This window comes from Corvus moneduloides, chromosome 27 (genome assembly GCF_009650955.1).
Source record: "Corvus moneduloides isolate bCorMon1 chromosome 27, bCorMon1.pri, whole genome shotgun sequence".
Classification (NCBI taxonomy): Eukaryota; Metazoa; Chordata; class Aves; order Passeriformes; family Corvidae; genus Corvus; species Corvus moneduloides.
Window position 1 is genome coordinate 758,261 of NC_045502.1, and position 15,111 is coordinate 773,371.

At 44.8% G+C, this 15,111-nt stretch overlaps 2 protein-coding genes across 2 annotated transcripts; one reads left to right on the forward strand and one right to left on the reverse strand.

Moving 5' to 3' along the window:
- Positions 1-87: 87 nt before the first annotated feature.
- Positions 88-3,401, reverse strand: LOC116435469 (gastrokine-1-like). Its single transcript, XM_032091806.1, has 6 exons — positions 3,390-3,401; positions 2,088-2,141; positions 1,407-1,526; positions 882-989; positions 485-626; positions 88-155 (listed from the first exon to the last, which is right to left on the reverse strand). Exons 1-6 carry the CDS (start codon positions 3,399-3,401, stop codon positions 88-90), a joined length of 504 nt encoding a protein of 167 aa, XP_031947697.1.
- A 4,003-nt stretch (positions 3,402-7,404) lies between these two features.
- On the forward strand, positions 7,405-10,823 carry GKN2 (gastrokine 2). The gene is made up of 6 exons (XM_032092108.1): positions 7,405-7,536; positions 8,066-8,119; positions 8,615-8,746; positions 9,243-9,353; positions 10,111-10,264; positions 10,562-10,823. Exons 1-6 carry the CDS (start codon positions 7,525-7,527, stop codon positions 10,651-10,653), a joined length of 555 nt encoding a protein of 184 aa, XP_031947999.1. The 5' UTR covers positions 7,405-7,524; the 3' UTR covers positions 10,654-10,823.
- The last annotated feature ends 4,288 nt before the right edge of the window (positions 10,824-15,111 follow it).

Below are 15,111 nucleotides of genomic sequence, written 5' to 3' on the forward strand. Positions count from 1 at the left end.
ATACACAGTTCTATGAATTTTCTTCTGCAAACTTTATCAGGAGTAACCACAGTAATAAACAGGCAGTTAATTAATCATAAATTTCAATCATGAAATATCTCGCTCTAAGAAGTTTGATCCTGATAAGAAGTTTGATCCTCTTAAAAAGTTTGATCCTGAAAGAAAAGGAAAAACTGATTAGATTTGGACTGAGAAGAAAATAAAAATGCAGCTGAAACGCTTCCAACTAGTTGCCTAAAATTCCAGGCTTATGCCAAGAGCTAGAGCCCAGAACCTTCCTGAGAGTGGCTGGGCTCCAGGTCATTGTACAGAAGAGTGACAGATCTGCTGCGTTTCCTTACATGTGTATACACTGAAGTATAGAAAGTCATAGAAAACCACAGGATTTCAGTAAGTTATATGCTCAAATTTGTTTGAATGTTTTTTTGTAATCCTGTTAAACTGTCGAATTTTGGAACACAGAGGCTGTCAGTAGCAGACTCACCAGGAGCTGGATAAGCGAGGTAGGAGGGAATTCCTCTGCACAGGGCTTGGATGCGTTTTCCATATGGGCTCAAGCTTTGGAGTCTGTTCCTCGAGATAATGAAGCGATTCTCTCTGGGTGGCAATTGGTAAGGCCCAAGTCCCTGAGCATCAAAGAAACAAACGCAGAAAACAGCATTTAGGAAAACCAAAACTGGAGTTCAGAACTCGTACACACTTCTTTGGAAACGGGGAAGGGGTTATTCCTGGGCAGTGCAACTTTAGAAGGAACTTTTACAGGGACTCAGCCCTGCTGAGAAGGTTCTCTTCAGTTCTTGGAGCCTTTCCTCCTGTGTGTGTAGGAACAAGTGCTTTTCACTGACAGTCAGCTTTTGCCCCACTTTCAACCACCATCCTACCTTGTCTCCTTGAGGTGGTGTAGGAAAGCGTTTGCCAAACCAAAATCTCTTGTTGGTTGTAGCAATGATGCAGGTGTTCTTTGAGAACACCTTGGTTGCAACGTAGCCCTATTAAAATTAAACAAAGAACCCTTTTTGTTGCAAACAGTACACAAGGGAAGAGAAGTGGTTGCTGGAGAGAGGCACTGGTTAAAAGAAAGGCTTTCTACAGTGCAAATAGTCATAGGGAAAGAAAAATATTGTCCTTTCAATTATATTGTTTAGGTAAATGTGTCATGGAGGCTGATGAGAGACCTTGTAATGCCACGTGTATGATGTGTTCTCCTGCTGAGGGCAGGTGAAGGAATTTGCTGCTGAAAAGCTCAGCGCAGCACACAGGACACCAGAAACAGTCCCGAGGCTGAAGGAGCGCGTTTTCAAGCATCTCCTCTGAAATATGATGCAGTTTTGTTGCTGCTTTGGTGGGTTTTAGAAAACTTGTGTCCCTTTTGCCGTTTTGCTTGTGCCATGGTGGCAGTTACTTACAGTCTTGAAGTCCCAGATGGTTTTCCAGGCCTCAGACCCCTCCTTTGGGTTGGTGCTGACCCTGGTGTCAGAGTGGTTTGAGTTTTCACTGGGCTGCCCATTAAAGTTTTTCTCCATGTTCTGATTTTTGGAAAAGATAAAAAGAGGTAAGGATTTAGCTTCCTGGATTCCCAGTAGTGTTTCACTCAATAAAGCATTAGCTCTAGTAGCCATGTTTTGGGAAATTATTGCTCTTGGAGATCAGATTAAAGGGGAGAAAATTTCTTGGCTCAGAATGAAGACTGGGAAGCCTTTACTTTTAAAGTAATCAAAATAATCCCTTACTGTTCTTTCCCCAGCAGGATCTTGCTGGTGCCAGATTACTTACAGTATTCTACTGTATTTTGTGGTCAGATCGATCACGTTAATATTTGTTTCTCTCCACATCATTATTTTCAGTGTTTATGCTCATCTCAGGACAGACTTTCCTGATTCCATGTATGGTGACTGTCTTTTTCCCTTGATACATCAAGCATGGAAATAATTTCTTCATTATCATAGAAAAATTAAAAAGAAGTTTTCTTCTAAATATCAAACTTAAAAATGCAGCTTCACTTCCAGAAATAGATTTCTCAGAGGTGAGAGCTAAAGCCAGTAGTTCTTGTGGCAGCAGTGAGTAGCTGTGTGTAGCTCTATACTTACGTGGTTGGCAAGAGCAGGAGCCAGGAAAACTCCAAGAAGAGAAGCAATCACAATCTGAAATGAACATTAGAAATTCAAAACACTTGAACATCATGCTGCTTATCTTGCATCAAATTATTTGCTGTCTTAAAATAATTTTGACTTCCCATTTACTTTGTGTAGAGGCTCAGCACTTTCTGCAGTGGGGTCCAGCTGAAGAGGATTTAAATATGCGGGAGAATTATTTGTTGATGAGTTTAGAGAACACATGCATAGAAATGGCTCTTAGCCCCAGCAGTGCACCTTGCTCAGGCAAGAAGGTCGTTGAAACACAGTGGGTTCTAAAACTTGCCCAGCCCCAATTCAGTAACTCCTTGGAAAAAGGTACTCTGAAGTATTTGCTTTCAAGAGTGAGCTTTTTACGCCGAGCTTTTGATTTCAGACATGGAGCAGGTCTGAGAAATGTCCATGTACACCTGTTGTGAGGAGTTAGAACATGGGTGCACGGTCCAGCTCTGTACTTGGAACACAGCAGCAAAGGAACCTCAACATCCTCATAGTGATCTCATCCTCTGAACACAGGACTAAGAGTCTAAGGGGAAGCACAAGCACTTCTGTTCAGAAAATTGGAACACCAAACATTTGTTACCCCTTTACAGAGCTTCAGCAGCTCATGAGCTTGCTGTTGCTCATGTTTGTCCGAACTACCGGTGATACCTTTTGGAGAGATTTCCAATTGTTGTGATGAAAAATTCTTTTGGGATAGCTATTGTGAACAATTATTCTTTTGAATCCCTTGTACATTGAATCACTCCCAAATTTCACCTGCTGCAAAGGAGGATTTTTATGGAAAAGGTCCCAATCCAACTCAGAGTATTTGAAAGTAATGCCTGGGAATTTTTCCTGTACCAGTTTCAGGCTGCTGTAAATATCCCGGTGTCACTATCCTGCACCTGAGTCTCTCATGTCTCACGGTTCTCCTACGCTCTCAGCAAACAGCTGAGCCCTAACTTTATGTGACTTGCTGAGACTGCTGATTTGCCTCTGAGTCGTGAAGGAGAGAATATTGTCCTGTGGACGCCTCCCGTGTGTGTGCCGCCCCTGGAACAGAGCACTTCTCTCTTTCCCGTTTGAGTAGGCATGTGGAGTTCCATCCCTGCCAAAAGGGAGATTCCACCCCTGCAGTCCCCACCCCTTTGGCATTTTCACTCTGTGAGCCCTACAGAAATCACTAAGAGTTCACTCAGTGCCAGGAAAAGCTCAAAACCGTTTAAAAGCTGCCCAGCCTTAAGAGTTTTATGGGAAAGTGATAGGTGTACTTACAGGGAACTCCATTTGGATGGTAGGCCAGGCCAGCTCTGCTGGTAATTGATGTGTACTCTTACTTTTTATACATAATATCCCAAAGTTAAACCTGAAAATGGGTTTACCTTATTGGCAGGTGCCCTGTGTTCACAGAAGCATGACGAGTTTCCTGGGGAAGTGCTCTGATAAGAGCAGGCTTTGATACCAGCCTGATTGAATTCATTGCATACAGGGAGCTGAAAGAAAACTGGTCATGCTAAGCTCAATGTATTTAACAGTAACTTTTACATGGAACAAAATGATCACCAGAAGCAGAGCACAGATTGCCAGTAAACTTGTAGTGACGCTTTGTGCCGATGTGGCAAAGGACTCAGCTTGAAGTCGTACCTATAACCAAAACCACTGTTCAGACCAAGGGAGGTGCTAATCTTGCTGTGTTAAAAATGTTCAGTGAGTCCCGGGAGATCACGAGGTTGGCTCTAAACCGTAGGAATTGCTGAGTTCTTCTGCTGACCTTCCTTTCCGAGCTCATTCAGCATCTGCTTTCTGGTTGTCAGACATGGCCCTGAGAATCTTCAGAATCTTCCCAGAGCTCCTTCAGGAGAGTAGCAGCTGATTATGGACTAAGGGCTGATTTGAGAAAGGGCCCATAAACTAGAGGTAGCAAAACATGTGTGAGGGAGGAGCAGTGACATGGGGCACTTTCTGTCACCTGCCACTTAGGAAGTCGATTTTAATCTTTCTCTGACTTTGACAGTGATACACGGAGCCATGGCCCAGGAGCCTGTGGTAGTTTGGATTTGCTTTTTCCCTGTGCCTGTTCCAGGTTCCAGAAGCAGCACTCCCAGAGGAGCTCACTTGCCAACTCCCAAAGTGCTTTGTATTTGAGAGCAGTTCTGCCAGTCCCCGTGTGCTGACTGTGCCCTTGGCTGCAGTTCAGGGTGGGTTTGCACACTAAAGCTTCCTCTGCCTTGCCAGAACGGCGCGACGGGGACTCGGTGTCGCTCGGAGCTGATGTCTCTGAACACTCTTCTCCTGTGCCATCCACTGCTGAGGATCATTGCTGCAGCTGTTCCTGCAAAAGCCAGGGGATCTTGCTTTCTTTGGGAAGGGGAGGCCCAGTTCTCACTTGTGCTGCTCAGGGCCACACTGTGTCCTGCTCCTGCCTGGGGCCTTGCTGGGGCTCTGTGAGTGCCGAGGAGGTGCAGCAGTCTGCCAGCACTGTGAGCGGAGCACTCGGCTTTTCATCTGTTTCACATCCACTTCGTACTTTGCTCAAGGTGTCAAATACGGTGAATGAAAGTGATAAATTACCAAGGGGAAAGATTTACAGTTCTTCTAATGGGACTGATTTGTGGATGCCAAATGGAGACAGGTTACATCCTTAGCCTCCAAGATGCCAAATACACATGAAAGTCTTATGTTAGAAAATCCTCTTATAGCCTCTGGAAATTCCATTGATTGAGCCCTCCTCAAGAAAGGCAAGAGAAACCAAGCTGTACAATCCTCCTCCCTGCAGTGTCGTTAGCAATGAGTTGGAAAGCAGTTTTGTCCCTGTCTTGCACCAGTTAGAGCCAGCTTGGCCATTACAGAAATGCATCACCCTGGGAACCCTGAACCTCCACATCTTCCATCAGCTGCTGAGCGCTTGAGCAGTTTGTGTGGCGAACGCCCAGCTCAGGCACTTGACATTGAGCACAGCTTATGGAACTAGTGACAGCAGTAGAATAGCCAGGGAAAAGGGCAGGGAATGGGGCTTTGTCTGCATAAGACCCTGTTTTCTTTCCAGTACAAGTTTGTCTCTGTGTCCTCTTTAAAGCTCTGCTCAAGGCATTCTGTTTCCGTAGCAAATTCTTGTAGCACTGTGCAGCAACCTCCCAAGGGTAAGAAACATTGCACATTTCACCCTTCCCTCAAATTACTGTTTTGTTCTGTGCACACACATGTTCATGTGCTTTTCCTTGCTGTCTAGCAAGAGTAAACCTGATGAAATTATTTCTGGTTGCATCCTTGAAGCTGGAGCTTGAGGGGGTTTTTTAACTGTGGAATGTGATTCATTCTGCCCTTGAGCCACAGTTTTCTAGGCTATGTCACCCTGCCTTTATCTAGAGCATGGCATGGCCACCCAAGTGCAAGTGGGAGCATGGAGAGTTATGTTGGTTTTTAGGGGTGTTGCTTCACTCTTTACCTTTTCTCCCCACTACTTGCTGACTCCCTGATAAAGTAAATATTTATGAAAAGTATCTGGAGAAAAAACCCATGAGCCACCATGAGACTTTATTGTGATCATACAATCTCAACATAACTTGATTGAATCCTTCTCCTTTACATGTTTAAATTTCTGTTTGTTAATCAGACTTGAACTGAAATGCTGCAATTTTACTTTTCACTTGATGCTCAGGGTTCTCCTGTTTACCTGGTTTTTAGTGGATGACAGTGTCAAATAATGGGTCAAATTCTTCTGCCAATTTTATAAGTTAAGAGTAGTTCTGTAGCTTAATAATGTTAATAATGCCTGAGCGCATCAATGCTGAGGAAAGCTGAAGCTGCTGCTTCTTGCGTGTTCTTCAAACAAAATGAGTACATGAAGGCATAATCCCTGAGGAAAAGTTAAATTAAGCTTTCCCCTTAATGCATTTATAACTTATTAAAGCTTTTTTTTTAACTTCTGCTGCCTTAACCCTGTTATATTCCTGCTGCGAAATACTTACTTGACTGTCAAAATCTGCTCTGAGTATTTTTGACATATCTTTTGAGTATGAAAAAAGAATCTTTTGGGAAGAAGGGGGAGAGCCAGCTTTCAAGAGGAGTGCAACATCAACCTAATTAGTCTAACTGGGTTTAGCAGAATTTGAGATCTGTTTATGTGTTTTCTGGTATATTGCTTAGCAGCACAGCATTGTTTCACTTGAGATAACATTTTCTCATGTGGACTTAGGTGGCATAAAGCAAATGTGTGCAATTTCCTTTTTTTTCTTTTTCCATTGAGGCCTGTTTGCAGAGAGATATTTCTGTACAATCTCCTTCACCTTGTTTTTGATAAGAGAAATTACAGACATGTGTTTGCTATTAGTTTGAGTTCTTGTTTTATTTGGAGGGAACCAGCCTTGATTATGACCTTCTAGCAGAAAGCAGAGTGTGATTCATCCAGGTCCCAGCACTGGCTGGTGCAGAATAGCGGATGAGGAGGAGTCCAGGCAAGGTCGCAGTCACCAGAGAACACCAGAGAACATTCTCATGGTGATATCGTGGCCATTGGCATTTTCATAAAATGCAGAAATCAGCAGCAGCTTCAAAGGGGGAATCCCCATCCTGCTCCTTTTGTTTGTGACCTTGTGTGCACCACAGACCCTCTGAGTTTTCATGTCACTCCTTTGTATGCTGAGGAGGCCAGAAGACCCCCAGGTTCCCTTGCGAAGCACAGCTGTCGTTCCCAGCCCTGACACTGATTTCAATGCATGTGCTCTATTCGCGGTGGATCAAAAATGAGCAGCACTTCTCTTTAAGGGTCCCTGCATATAGAATGGACTCACGGAGTCCCACAATGGCTTGGGTCAGAAGGGGCCTTAAAGATCATCCAGTTCCAACCCCCTGCCGTGGGCAGGGATGCCACTCGCTATCAGGTGGCTCAGGGCCCCATCCAATATATTCAATGAAAGAAATGGCTGAAGAATTGATCTGTTTGTTGGCTGGCATGGAGGCCACCATGACACAGGTGTTTCTTCCCAGCACTTCTCTGCAGACTATCACTCAGGCTGTTAGGGATTGTATTTCAGAAGACAAAATGTAGTTTGTGCAAATGAATAGCAGAGTTATTCCCAATGTCATTTAATTCTGGATAATATCCTGTTAAATATTTAAAAAAGTAGAACCAGCAAGACTAAAGTTTAAACCAGTGAATAATTGCCATTTGCAGAGTGATTGATTTACTGAGAGTTACTGAGTGCTTTAAATATATCTGGGTCAGGTTATCTGTGCTAACCCAAAATTCAGATAGGAGGCTTACGACATGTAGATATGGACTTGTTCGAGTCATGAAGGAAAGTTCTGTCATGTGTTTCCCACACCTCCAGCAAGATATAAAAGTTGAAGGTCTCCAGGATTTTCTTGCGTTCTTACCTTCTGCAGACTCTTGTTCTCATCTGAAAGAAAAATGAAGACATTTGTAAGTATCTCCATTTCTGTTGAACTTTTGATACTGTAAGCTCCTCACTTTTAAAAACAAGGAAATAGAGAAGAAGATGCTCAAGTAAGTGGTACAATACAGTGGTACAGTAATGATCGGTGTGTTGTTTCTTTGGGTGGTTCAGAGGGAAACTTGCATTTCTTGGGTTAGCAAAGTCAGTGGAAGCCTCATTTGAGCAAAGAATGCAGAATTGGTTCCAGAAGGGGGGCTTAGTTATGATTTAATAATTGCAGTTGTAGAGGCAAATCAAGAAGTAACATGGCATCAAGGAGGGAATTCTGAAAACTGCAGAAGTGTAAAGGTTAAGTTATGCTGCTTTTTCAGTTACAGGTAAACAGATAGCAGAAACTCTACAATGAGCAATTTTAGTTGTTTTCAACTAATATACATGCTAAGTGGGTAATTTTTCAAACTGGTGCTACAGCTCCTTCCCTCAGTTCATGGGCTGGGTTTTTTTATGGCACTGCCTGGTGTTTCTGATGACAGAGAAATCTGATTACTTTTACAGGCTGCAGTCCTCATTTGCCTGGGAATCTTTTGGGCTCAGACTTCTGCATTGGACGTAAGTAGAGTGATGAGCCTTGTCCTGCACATGAGCATTTAAAATGTGTTGGATCCCTGGCCAGGGGGAATAGAATAGGAAGAAAACCACAGAAAAAACTAAAACTAAGAAGTTGCTTATTGCCAAGTGTAGAGAAAGAGCTTTTGCCAGAGGTGACAGTCAAGCCAAAAGGTGGTTCTGTGCAGGTGCAAAGTAACAAGAAGTCAGGGGGACAGACGTCTCCTGTCTCCTCTCCAATCAAACATCTGGAGACTGCTGCCGTCTCCTGCCAGTCCCTGCTGCCGCGCAGAATGACTGGGATGTCCCATACAGTTTTTCCTCAGCCTGCAGAAGGGCCTGTTTCATAACTGACCTGCACCTCAAGAGCCTCCTCAGAGAGCTCCAGGGTTCTTCAGGGATTTAATATTTGCACAAAGCAGAAAGCACTGGGGGTTGTTGCACCTGCTAAAGATGGAAGCCAGGTGATGAACAATGATTTTGTGCTTTTTACCAAAGACCTTTGTGCTGCGAGATCCTGTCAGCAACTATGTCACTGGGACTATGACCATCCACAGCGAGGAGCACATCGTTGACGTCCATGTCCGCTCTGGCGTGTACTCCTCTGATACCATTTTTGACTACAGACATGTGAGTAAATCCAAGAGTCTGCCTCGAATCAATCCCTGAGGAAGTTTTCAAAATCAGAAATTATTTTAGTGTATTGTCACCATATCTTGTCCCAGAACACTGCTGCTTTGAAGACTCCCAGCACCTTTCCTCCTCCTTGGCCATCTCCTTTTTTTCACCCATACAATGGGGCAGTTTAAAAGACTTGTAATGAAACCTGTGGTGGCAGTTCCTGGACGTGAGATCACTGACCTCAGTGGGGCTGGAGGTGAGGATGGGCTGCCAGCACTCATGGGCAGCAGAAGTCTGTCAGAAATGATGCTTTCAGTCTTAGGGACAGGCACCAGGACAGGCTGGTTCCATTCCCCAAAGGAGACAAAGGAAATGCAGTCATTCCACAGCAGCAGCCTCTGCAGCCTCTGGTGTTCCTTCCAGATTGACCCAAAGAGTAGAGAGCATCAACTAATGTCAGCGTTAGCCATTTCTAATGATTTAACCTTCATTCTTTCCATCGCAGGGGTATATTGCCACCAGGTTGTTTTCACGAAATGCCTGCTTTATCATGAAAATAAAGAAGGAATACATCCCAGAGCTGCGAGAGATTGGACGTCTGGCTTTTGAAAGAGAGGTGACTTTGTGGGGAACCCTTGCTGCTGGCAAGGAAGGCTGGATGGGAGCAGTGTGGCATGAGGGGGACTGTCCACTCTGCCCCTAAACCAACTCAGGAATGACTTGTGCTGTCTTAGGAATGATGGAGCTGACCTGACAAGATACAGCTTCAAGGGAATATCATGCAGAGCATTCTTTTAAGATAATGAACCATCATGGTCCCCCTGCAGTTTAATAGGGGGTTGTCTTGAGCTGTACAATCCCCTGTCCTTGGAACTGATGTAATCTGACTATTTTGAGGTGATCACAATTTAAGTTCAGGCAAACTTTCCTTTTATTCATTGTCCTGCTGATATTTCAACCTTGATATTGCTTAAATTTTTTTTTTTTTTTTCAGAACAGAATGTAGAGATCAATTTACTTTGACCAGATTTTGACTTCCCTATTCAGGCTGAGGTTTCAGGAGACTGGAAGTATTGTCTGGAGGTGGAGTTCTGGTCCATTAGCACATTTACAGCAAAACTTGCTGCCAATTAACATAACTTATTATTGCAGCGATGCAGCTCAGGTTTGCTCTGTTGGCATAATTAATATCTAGCAAATTTTGTTACTGAATAGATTGAAAATATGGGGTTTTAACGCATTAAGCTTCTTTATCCAATGCTTTTTGTGAGCCAAAGGAAGGTGATTTTAGGTTTGGGAACCTTCTCAAAGGGTGCCCCAGCAGAGTGAAGCTACAGCTACATTTCTGATGGTGTCTAACCTTTTCTTTTCAGACCATGAAGGATGTCTACTCTCCGAATAATGTGTGGGCCCAGTTCCAAGATGGCAGTTCCTGGGTGGGGCATTTGAAAGACTGGGTTCTCTATGGCAAACACATTGAAAATCTCTGCACGGGGCTGCCTCTCTACAAGCTCGTAGCCACTGAAGGTAGGTTACAGATCAGGACATTAGGGCACCTTCCTCCCCTTTTAACCCAAGCCCTCGTGTTACCTTGGAGCTGCACAGACATTTCTTCCTGTTGAGCTACACCACAAAGGTTTTGCCCAATTTTGAGACAAACAGAAGCCTTGAATAGGGCCATAACTGGGGATGGAGATTTGTGTATTTTACATTTTTCCTAGCTGGATACAGGGATCTCATCTGGTGGGGAGATACTGATACTGGGATATATACTGATGTATATACTGATACTGATACTATCCTCATTTTCTTGGGATTTTTTAGCACCAGTGAATGTTGATAACTGTGCCAGTGCCGGAATTCCAAGCATTTTGGGCATTAAAATCTGTGAACAACTCATTGCAGCTGGATCTTGACGTTCTTGTTGCTAGGAAATGCCTTGTTTCTTTGCATGTTCAGTGATGTTATGTAACCATGTTCTCCAGCTGGAACAGAACTTGGATGCAAGGCTCAACCTGCCTATGCAAAGCTTTGATGCATAACAAGCCTATGATATACAAATAAATATAATGCTTTAATAAATAAATAGAATGCTTTGTCTGTTTCTTCCATCCAAAACCAGACCAAAATTACTGTGGGCCTTGTGAGCTGCCCTGCAGAAGAAACACATTTTCCTTTGGTCCATTCCTGTGCTGGGGCTGCAGCATGGCCCAGACATTGGTTTGTGCTTCATAAAGTGAAGAAACAGAAACAGAACAGATTTTTCCAGTGGAGAACCTCACTTTGGCATCAGCATCCAGGTGCTGGCTCGCCTCATGTAGGATGGCTGGGGGAGGGAGCGAACAGGTGAATGGAGATAAAGGGAGGGAGCCTATCCACGTTTCCTACATCTGCAAAGAGCTTGAATTCTGCAGGCCCAGTGGAAATTTGCAGCATTTTGAATAAGTGCAGAGGGTCAGAGAGATTTTTGTTCTGGGCATTTTCCAAGCCTGGGTAGAGGACACTGTCCCAGCCCTAAAAAATTTGTACCTTGGAATAAAGTTTTCCTTTCACACAATGGCAGGGCACAAAGAGCTGTGACCACTTGCTGAGTGTCCCACGTGCCTTGGAGAGGCCTTTGTGTCAGCAGCGGATGGAAATGCAGGATGGGGCAGTGCTGGTGCCACCTGCCTGCTCTGCTGCAATCCCAGGGAATGGTAGAACTCACACATCCTTCCCACCAGGGCTTGGAAGGGGTGTGTGTTTTGGGGATGAAAACTGAATGTTTACTGTTTATTGCAGCCTTGAATGGCTGCCAGGGGGCAAGACAGTCCTTGGAGAAAAGTGGCCCCAGGCCTGCAGTTTGTTATTTTCAAATCAGACTCCTGGTCAAACCATCTGCTGTTTAATAAAAGAGCATTGCATCACATGGTGAAGCTGTTCTTTTAGATTAATTGTATTCACGACAGGCTGCGGGTTCTTGGTGATCCAAAAAATGTTTCTGGAGGGTCAAACTTTGTTAAATAAATCTAGGAATAGTTTTTCTATGTTCTATGGACCCTGAAACCAGCCTCAATACCTCATTATCTGCCATTTAATTTTGAGTCAGGGAGGTAGTGTTCCTGCCCTTCCTCACAAATGGAAGAATATTGTTTCTAGCTTTAGTTTTGGTTCGTAGTCTCGTGGTACCAGTCAGGCCTGTGAGGAATAGATTTATATCTATTATGTTTGCATTTTGACCGCTCTGTTTGTTGTCTGGTAAATAAAACTTCAGCTCTCCATCTACTCTCACAGCCCCTCCAATGTCCAGGTGTTCAGCTCATGGGAAACTTCTGGGTGCAGCACCTCAGGGGCAAATCTGTTGTGGGGCTGCTGCACAAATCTGTTGTGGTACAGCTCCCAGCAAAGAGAGGGGGGAGCACGGGAAGAATCATAAACCACGCGACCCCTGTGGCCATGCTCTGCTTCCCCCACTTTTCCAGAGGATGTTCTGCTCCCACAAGAGCACACGGATGGGCAAATTACAGCTCTGAATTCACAGCCCTTGAGCTGTTGGTATCACCAGCAACCTCAAAGGTCATGCTAGAAAAGGCTGCAAAGCAAAAAGAAATTTATTCTCAATTCAAAATAACTGATTACAAAGCAAACAGGAGTGTACAGCCAGCTCTGAACAAACCAGAGAAAAGGACTTATGCAGGAGAAAGAAGTTGGATATTTTATTTATTGATACTGTATTTGCCCTTGTTATTTCCTGCCATTTCATTCTTTGTTGACTAGGCCACAGTTTACAATATGCTTTATGGACCTGTCTTGGACTATAATTAATCTATTTTTCTTATCTTGCAGGTGCTTGATATTATAACTGGACTACAGGGAAAGACCAAAGAGGTAAAAATCAGCAATAGGTAAAGTGTGCCTGAAGATCATATCCAGCCTGAAGTAACTGTAGTCTGAAAGTGTCAATCTTTAAATCCACCCAGTGTCAGCAAAGGCTCTGCGCTGAGTGTTCATGACATGAAGGAAATCACAGAATCAAGATTGGAAAAGGCCTTTAAGGTCATCAAGCGTCAACCCACCACCACCACCCTGTTCACCACCAGACCGTGTCCCCAGGTGCCACATCCACACATTTTTTTGAACACTTCCAGTTCCCTCTCCTCCTGTCCCTGTTCCCTGGGAGCAGAGCCCGACTCCCCCGGCTGCCCCCTCCTGTCAGGGACTTGTGCAGAGCCACAAGGTCCCCCCTGAGCCTCCTTTGCTCCAGGCTGAGCCCCTTTCCCAGCTCCCTCAGCTGCTCCTGGGGCTCCAGCCCCTTCCCAGCTCCGTTCCCATCTCTGGACACGCTCCAGCCCCTCAATGTCCTTCTTGCCATGAGAGGCCCAAAGCTGAATATATTAACGTATTAAACCTTTAATTTTATTAATCAGCTAACTTAGGCTCTATCTGATAGAAACATCTGCTGTCCTAGAGCTCATTAGGTATCAGTGGCTTTGTGGGTCGTTTGTTGGTAGAGGATCTTTTTGCATTGTGATCCATGAGATTTTCCAGTGGAATGGATGGAAAATTCCCAGTGATTTCCATGGGCGGCACCCACAGAGCGCTGCAGCCCAGCAGCTGATCCCAGGAACAATGGTGGAGTTGTGTTCCCAGGGCACAAAGCTGAGAGCTCGTCCCGATAACCGCGCAAGGTCAACGTGCAGGTGGATACGGTGGAGCTTGTTGGCGTCGAGCACAAGGTTAACACCTGGAGAGCAGCACAGCCCCTGCGAGTCTGCAGCAGGAGAGGGGCAGGGCTACCCTGATCCCACCAGCACCAGAACCCAGAGCTCTCACTAAAATGAAAGAGGAGCCAGTGCACGAGCTTAGATCCTAAAGACAGATTGGCTGGAAGGGTCTAGAGAGGGAGTGTCAGGATGGAACTCATTATCTTGAAAGTCACCTGATCTTCCCGAGAGCTCCTCTCCACCAGAGTCACAGGCGTGTTCTGGTAGTTTGTCTAACTTCCCAGCCTGGGTTGTTCTGTAAAAAGTGGGGAATTTATTTTATGTGGAAGATCAGAGATCACAGAACATTCTGAGTTGGAAGGGACACACTGGAGAGCTCAGTCTGGGTGTGCCTGAGTGAGAATCTGTGTGGGTGTGCACTGGCTGCTTCTGTAAATTAAAACGGTATTTATTCCTGGCTGGAATATCAAGATAATGCTGATTGTTTGCTCACAACTTTTTTTCTAAAAGCCTGAAAGGTGTTTGAAGGCATGCCTGGAATCCAAGCCATGGTATCGTTGGATGCCACTGACAGGCAGCAGAAACACGTCAGGCATTCGGGGCAGGCAGGATTAGCCCATCTCTCCTCCTCCTCTCCACCTCTCTGCAGCTCAGACTTCCTGATCCCTGTGGGCCGAGAACCTCTGTGGTCTCTCACTGCCAAGGACATCAAATTTTCCAGTCACCTGTGCTGCACATTAATCCAAGATGCTTTTACCACTGAGCCCATTACCCTGAGAACCTCCCACTTGCCCAGATTGCCCAGTGTACAGGACAATTTACCAAGGCCAAGGTATGACAACTGCACCATTTGGGATCATTTCAAAACCAGAGATTAACGTGGAAACTCTTACCCTGTTGAGAAACACCTTTTAAATGAAAGACACAAATCAGGAGGAATGGCAGATTTTCATGTATCTTGTGTGAGAGGTGAAAACAAGTGTTTCAGTGTGCATCAAGTCGTGGAAAGGGACAGTTATTGGTAAGTTTTCCCTCATAGGAAGAATTCCCAGTAGCAGGGAAAAATTAAGCCAGACTGGAGAATCAAGCCTGCTAAATTAAATAGAAATTGTGTCATCTGGGCAGGCCAAAGATGCGAAGGGGTATCTTCATCTGCTGGGTCTTTCCACCCTTTTTGTGCTAACAAGGCATAGACATGAGAGGACAAAAAATCATTCATTTTAGAAGACAAAAATTTGCCCCTGGAGTGTGTGTCTGTAACCACCACGAACTGCTGTGGTCGAGCACTGAACACGGCAAGATCCATGTGCAAGAGGAAAAGAGGACAAATCCCTCACTCCAGTTTCAGTCAAGGTGCCTGATCTTAAATACTCAGATTACAAATCATCAGCAGGTGAGCTGGCTCTTACACCATTACTTATTTAAAATAAGTGAATGTCTTGGCTAATGAGCCAGACCAGATTTCCAAGGAATACACCCCAATCCTGGTGTCCATATTTCTTTCTACTCCAGCCAAGCACGGAGTGAGATTTCCATTGTCCACTAGATGGCAAATGGTTACAGCAGCCTCGGGAGTTGGGGTTTTCTGATCGCGGTAGGGACCCAGGCTGGTGAGTGAGCTGTGCTGTCATTAGGCTGGTAAAAGCACCGACTGTGAGCCAACCACAGCTC

What these genes read in the sequence shown, in the direction of transcription:
- LOC116435469 (XM_032091806.1), bottom strand. An exon ending in CCATCTGGGACTTCAAGACT is followed by an intron (nt 990 to 1,406) that starts GTAAGTAACTGC and finishes TAATTTTAATAG; the next exon opens with GGCTACGTTGCAACCAAGGT. An exon ending in CACCACCTCAAGGAGACAAG is followed by an intron (nt 627 to 881) that starts GTAGGATGGTGG and finishes TTTGATGCTCAG; the next exon opens with GGACTTGGGCCTTACCAATT.
- GKN2 (XM_032092108.1), top strand. An exon ending in CCATTTTTGACTACAGACAT is followed by an intron (nt 8,747 to 9,242) that starts GTGAGTAAATCC and finishes TTTCCATCGCAG; the next exon opens with GGGTATATTGCCACCAGGTT. An exon ending in GTCTGGCTTTTGAAAGAGAG is followed by an intron (nt 9,354 to 10,110) that starts GTGACTTTGTGG and finishes TTTTCTTTTCAG; the next exon opens with ACCATGAAGGATGTCTACTC.